At 35.9% G+C, this 6,607-nt stretch overlaps 1 protein-coding gene across 2 annotated transcripts in view; it reads left to right on the forward strand.

The window, feature by feature from the left end:
- The window catches only part of LOC136802743 (catenin beta-1-like), a 32,023-nt gene extending 26,575 nt beyond the window's left edge, over window positions 1-5,448 (forward strand). For both annotated transcript variants that reach the window (XM_067059501.1, XM_067059500.1), the window contains exons 7-14: window positions 153-554; window positions 729-949; window positions 1,795-1,976; window positions 2,170-2,397; window positions 2,568-2,898; window positions 3,172-3,329; window positions 3,552-3,818; window positions 4,264-5,448. In XM_067059501.1, the coding sequence (XP_066915602.1) occupies window positions 153-554; window positions 729-949; window positions 1,795-1,976; window positions 2,170-2,397; window positions 2,568-2,898; window positions 3,172-3,329; window positions 3,552-3,818; window positions 4,264-4,458 (1,984 nt within the window). In that variant the 3' untranslated portion in view covers window positions 4,459-5,448. The remainder of the gene's footprint in view (window positions 1-152; window positions 555-728; window positions 950-1,794; window positions 1,977-2,169; window positions 2,398-2,567; window positions 2,899-3,171; window positions 3,330-3,551; window positions 3,819-4,263) is intronic.
- Window positions 5,449-6,607: the final 1,159 nt, after the last annotated feature.

Genomic DNA, 6,607 nt, shown 5'->3' on the forward strand with positions numbered 1-6,607 from the left:
TTTTAAGTGATTTAGGATTTGCATGCCTTGACTGATCTTATGTCTGAATGAACTCAGTTTTCATGCTATTGTTTCTTGTTTTCTTTATTTTTCTACCATTAGACTCATGTTCAGTATGAAAAGCAAATGATATTTTTTTATTCATTTTTTAGCTCTCGTGTTCGTCATGCAATGTTTCCAGAGACTATGGATGATGGAATGGAAGTCCCACAAACACAAATTGATCAGCACGATCAAACTGCTGTTCAACGTATGGCTGAACCAGCTCAAATGATGAAATCTGCTGTTGGTGATCTCTGCAATTATCAAAATGACACTGATCTTGCCAACAGAGCCATCCCAGAATTGATCAGACTGTTGACTCAAGGTGACCCACAAACTGTCCAACAAGCTGCTCAAACTGTCAACCAACTTACCAAGAAGGAAGCCAGTTGCCATGCTGTTATGAACAACAATGTGATGGTCACCGCTTTGATTCGTGTCGCAACAACATCTCAAGATGCAGATACTGTCAAATCAACTGTTGGTGCTATGCATAATATGTCCCATCATAAGTATGTTCTTTTAATTGTTTTTAATTGAGGTAAAAGTTAAACTACAAACCCATTTATAGTAGGAATCTAAGCAAAAGTAGCTACTAAAGATGTCGTAACTCTAACTCTAGTTATTTTGTTCATTTGAGCATCTTCTTTAAACAAAAATGATGAAAATTATGGTTACTTTTTCAGGCAAGGTTTATCTGGAATCTTTAAGAGTGGAGGTATTCCAGCTTTGGTACGTCTTTTGGGATATCGCATTGAAGCTGTTGTTTTCTACACCATCACAACACTTCACAATTTGCTTCTTCATCAAGAAGGTGCTAAGATGGCTGTTCGTCTTGCTGGTGGTTTACAAAAGATGATCCAACTCTTACATAAAACCAATGTCAAGTTCTTGGCTATTGTTACAGGTACAGGGCTCGAAATAACGGTTGGACATCGGACATTGTCCGACCCAATTGCTGAAATGTCCAACCCAAATCGATTCTAGTCAGACATCATGTCCGACCCAATTACTTTTGGTGCCTTCGAAAAATTTGTCAGATGCGTTGTGAAATTTCCAAAAGAAATTGTAATTCACATAGAATTAGTAACTTCTTTATTTACACACAAAAACTCTCAAAGTTGCGATCATTAGTGTTAGATATTCATTTTGTGTGATGCTTTTTCTCAACAAATGAAAGCATGCTTCAAGTAAAAATCATGGGCTTCTGACCATTAATTGACATTTGTTTAGCTTCTTCGTGATCAATGTAAAACTCTATCAGAGGCTTGTATTAGACTTGAAGTATACCCCACATAAAAATCAATCGGACAAGTCCGACCCATTTTACTTTAAAAGCCTTAGGACATGTCCGACCCAAATCAATTTTTGATCGGACAGTGTGTCCGACCACCTAAATATCGTTATTTCGAGCCCTGCAGGTAAATAACTAATTATCTGTCTGTGTCTTTAGTATAAAGCCTTCCTCTTGTCTTCTTTTTGCTCAAATCTCATGTGTTGAATAAGTTGATAATAAACAATTCATCAAAAATATATTTCAAAACCAAAAATTTAAAAATCCATAACTCGGAGTTTCATGCTCTCATTATGAGATATGGATTTTTAAATTTTTGGTTTTGAACTGTTTTGAAATATATTTTTGATTAAAGAAGCTCTACTCCTGGTTGGTTTTATCGAGCACTCTTTGAATATGATTTCACCTCATTTGATTTAATAAACAATTCATGTATTTACATTGTATTCTTTCATTAGATTGTTTACAAATTTTGGCTTATGGAAACCAAGAATCGAAATTGATCATTCTTGCATCTGGTGGACCAGCAGAGCTTGTCCGTATCATTCGAACATACAACTACGAGAAATTGTTGTACACCACTTGCCGTGTATTGAAAGTATTGTCTGTTTGCTCGAGCAATAAACCAGCTATTGTTGAGGTATGTTATCATTCAAGTCTTGTTGCTGTTTTTTCAGGAAATGCCAAAATCCTCTTTAAAAGCGCAGTGCTCCTTCTAAGAAATATACACTTTAAAAACCGGATGTAGTGGATCCATACTGGGTTATTCTATTCTTTTCAAAAGATTTTAGCTAAAAATGATTTTATCAATGTTTTCATTTTTTATTCTGTAGGCTGGTGGTATGCAAGCTTTAGCTAACCATCTTTCCCATCAAAGCTCTCGATTGGTGCAAAACTGTTTGTGGACATTACGTAACCTCTCGGACATGGCCACCAAACAAGAAGGTCTTGAGATCTTATTGCAAATCTTGGTTCAATTGCTTGCTTCCACAGACATCAATGTTGTTACTTGTGCTGCTGGTATCCTATCCAACTTGACTTGCAACAATCCACGAAACAAGGTTCGTTTGCTTTCAATTTAACTTGAGCCAAAAGGTATCTTTGTATGCTTCCTAAATTGATACTAAAGATTTGGTCCTAAAAAAACAAAAAATGATGCGAAATTGCTCTTTGAAATATTTTTAATTCTACAACTGCTTTAATTATTGACTCCTTTCTCCAAACTTTACAGCAAGTTGTTTGCCAAGTTGGAGGTATTGAAGCTTTAGTGCGCACCATTACAAGTGCTGGTGATCGTGAAGAGATCACTGAACCTGCTGTTTGTGCATTACGTCATTTGACCAGCCGTCATCCTGATGCTGAAAATGCTGAGAATGGTGTACGTCTTCATTTCGGTATCCCTGTCTTGATCAAGCTGTTGAATCCACCATCACGATGGCCCTTGATCAAAGCAGTTATTGGTTTAGTACGCAACCTTGCTTTGTGTCCGTCCAATCATACACCGATTCGTGATCAAGGAGGATTACCACGTCTTGTTCAACTTCTCATGAAAGCTAACACAGGTTAGTGCCTTGTATATCATTTTTTTCTGAGTATACTTGTGTAGCCTTTATTATAAAGAGGGGAAAATGCTTAATGGCTTGTGATATAGCAAGTTTCTGTCTGTAGTTGTAGATTTGAGGATAAATCAACCGAAAGTAAGCTTAAAATGTTGGTCTAGTAGTTCTTTAGATAAGTTCTTTTCCATAAAAATAGAACTTTGCTTGTTATCAAAGATGAGGAAAATTGGAAGTTGGCTAGCATTTGAACTTTGTTTTTCTTTCCACTACTTGTAGACATTCAACGACGAGGTCCGGGAGCACAAAGCATGCAAGACGGTGTTCGCATGGAAGAAATCATGGAAGGAACTGTTGGCGCTTTACACATTTTGGCTCGTGAATCACTCAATCGTACCATCATCCGAGATCTGAACTGCATCCCTTCTTTTGTCCAGGTATTATAAAATATTTGGATTTAATTTTTATTTCGGCTAAACTTTAGACCAAGCGTTGATCGATGAAAATGATGAATAAATATGTACATCACGCACACTTTCATGAGACTAAAACCAAGTTATTTTCAGTTTTCAAAAATGTTGACTACAATATCTAAATGCAAGGTAACGCTTTGTAACTTTCGCCTGATTTAATTTTCCCTTTCTCTTTTTATCTTCTAGTTGTTATACTCAGACATTGAGAATGTCGTTCGAGTAGCCGCTGGAGTTTTGTGCGAATTGGCACAAGATAAAGAAGGGGCGGACGCGATCGAGCGTGAGAACTCTACAACCATCTTGACGGAGCTCCTCCATTCGCGTAACGAAGGTATCGCTGCGTACGCGGCCGCTGTACTCTTCCGAATGTCCGAAGATAAGTCACAAGATTACAAGAAACGTCTGTCCGTCGAATTGACCTCTTCACTATTCCGCGATGATATGCCATGGGAGGTAGGTTTCCTGTCTATTTCTTATTTAACTTTAATATGATTTATTGTTGTTTTATATAGTAACTTTTAATTCGTAGAATTTCCTCCCCTTATCCGCATTTACCATGACGACTCGCCTTATAATTAACCTTCATTGCTAATTTTTTTTGTTTATTTTCATTATGAATTGCATCATTCAACAGATAATTGCTTTTTAATAATTACTCGACCTGAATCATTGTCTTTTTCAATCGTCCATGGAAATAAATTCTCATTTTTTGTGGAAAGTCCTTTATATATCATGCCGCCTTTGGGGTAGAAAAACACTCGGATTATTTAAGATAATCTCTTGAAATGGACGGGTTTTATCGTAAATACTAAAGTAAAACTGCAATGGAAATACAGCTGAAACTTCTTGGGCTCGGGACTTTAGAGATTCTGTAAAGAAATTGCTAAATTCCTTTTAGCCTGGAAATACGGAAATGGCTGACTTGATGACAAGCCAATCTTACCAAGACGAACTTTACAACCCACATTTGACAACGCAACAAAGTCAAAACACTTCGATGCAATACACTAACTCCTTTCAACACCAAATGTTTAATCAACAAAACACGCCCCAACCACAGGGCGGTCAACACCCTTGGTTTGAAGAAATGTGATAGTGCTCCGTGTTGTTTCGCAATAACTATATAACACTATTTCTGTTGGCAAAGGAATCATTATTTTTGGTGCTAATTACGATTGACTTGAATTTACAAAGCGGAAGCCAGATGATTTCCAATGCTTGTTTGTATTATAGTTGTGTCTCATTTACGAACACTTTATATGTATAATATCCCCAAGAATGGCCCACCCTTTACATTTAAAGTTAAAAAGGCATAATATTGATATATTCACCACTTACACCTGTGAGCAGACCAATTCTCTTCTTGCACGGTAGTCGCTTGGCGAGCTCAAATAAAGGAATATTGAGAAGGCCGTTTTGATATTTATTTTTGTAACACAGCTTCACGTTATATTACAGTTTCTTCTGCAAAATACATCCCAAATTTTTAGTTTTATGTGCGTGTCTAGTTTTTAAGATATTTTATGGATTTTAACTTTTTTTAAAGTAAGCTTTTTGTCTTTTATTTTTCTTATACTTTTTTTATTCCTCAAAAATAGACCAATTGAACTTCTAAATCTGTTAGCGTAAAGTCTAAGCTTTGTTGTATTTAAGTTCTTGGTACGAATCGTTACATTTCTCTCCAGTGGTGTTTGCTTTCGTTTTCTTTGAAGCCACATTTTGTAAGGTTTTACCTTTACCTGGCCTAATCTCACGAGACACTCGGTTTAAATGATCAGTTTGGCTTGGTCTATGTTTAATCTACACATTGGATAAAATTTTAAGCATGATATAAATTTTCCCCTATTTTTAGTTTTATAAACAAACCCTTTCGTTTCTGAAATGCAGAGAGTTACATTTTAGTCCTATCTGCACTTCATTCATTTTTGTTTGTAATATTTTTGCGTCATATCAATATTTGCGTCCATTATCACACGCATGAGTGACGGTTTTATTTTTTAGTAAATATGATCCTGTACTGCCTACTCTTACCTTTATTCTTTATTATCTTATAAAAGAAAAAATCCGCACTGTTGTTGCAAAATTATTTTGTCAATTTTCTGGTCCTTGACTTTGTGAACGTGAATGGTTAAGCTTTACAAGATTACAACTACCGACCATATTTTATCATTTACCGAGTATTCTTATCCATTTCCGAGTGTTTTAGAGTCTGTAAAGCCTTAAAATGTTCTTAACTTATTCTTAATATTTTAGCCATCAAAACCTTATGTTCTCATATAATTTGCTCTTATAAAAAGCGTGTACAAGTCCTTACCCCTAAAACATAAAAGGAGCCGAGTTAAAGTTCACCATGTGAAATGTCTATCAACAAGTCATTGTATTGACGCGCTCATACATCAGGTTAATTGGAATCATTATAACCCGGTAAACTCAACCCAATCTCCTCAAAGTTTTGAAATTGTTCGAATCCTGCCTCTCCCGAATTTGGGTTCTCCCTCCGTGTATTACCTATTAAAGTCGTACTTCAAACGGTCATAGATTACAAAACCCAAGGGAGTGTTCAGAAACTGACGCTGGCCTTACCCCGAATATTTGCGAATATTGCATCTAGTGAAAAGGGAAATTTGTTAAAGTTAAGTTATTAGCTCGGTTCATGAGAAGAAGATAGCACGAAAAAATTTACTGACTAAACCCTGTAAACCCGATATTTACGGAATTTTTGAGGGAGTGTCATTGTTCACTGAATATTCGCCTGTGATGCGATTCCTCGTTTTCATTCATTCCGTATAAAGATCAAAAGTATCATAAAAATGCCGTTCATCATGCATTATTCTTCAGTAATTTCACCAAATGCTCGCTCAATTAATACTAACAAAAAAACTTCAAAAAGTTTAAGAATACAAAAAAAATTGTTTGATGCGGTCCCCCACCGCGTTTCGTGTTTGGTCCATTGGCGTCGGTACTAATATGCTTTTGTCGACGGCGTGAAGGGGTCCGTTTTTCCTTGAACGAAGCTTCCGCTCGCTTCATCATTCTAAAATAATTTACAGACCACTCTTTTATATGTTTTACTGTCAAAATAAGACTCAAAAATACTTTTAATGCAATAAATTTCACTCAATTTCAGTTTATATTTATAAATACATAGTAGCAGTTAAAATTAAAGAGCTAAATTTAAATAATATTCAATTTTTTGTTAATTCCTGGAAAAACACGTGTGTGGCGGGAAATATTATTACGCC

Source organism: Clytia hemisphaerica, unplaced genomic scaffold (genome assembly GCF_902728285.1).
Source record: "Clytia hemisphaerica strain Z4C2 unplaced genomic scaffold, Clytia hemisphaerica genome assembly, whole genome shotgun sequence".
NCBI lineage: Eukaryota > Metazoa > Cnidaria > Hydrozoa > Leptothecata > Clytiidae > Clytia > Clytia hemisphaerica.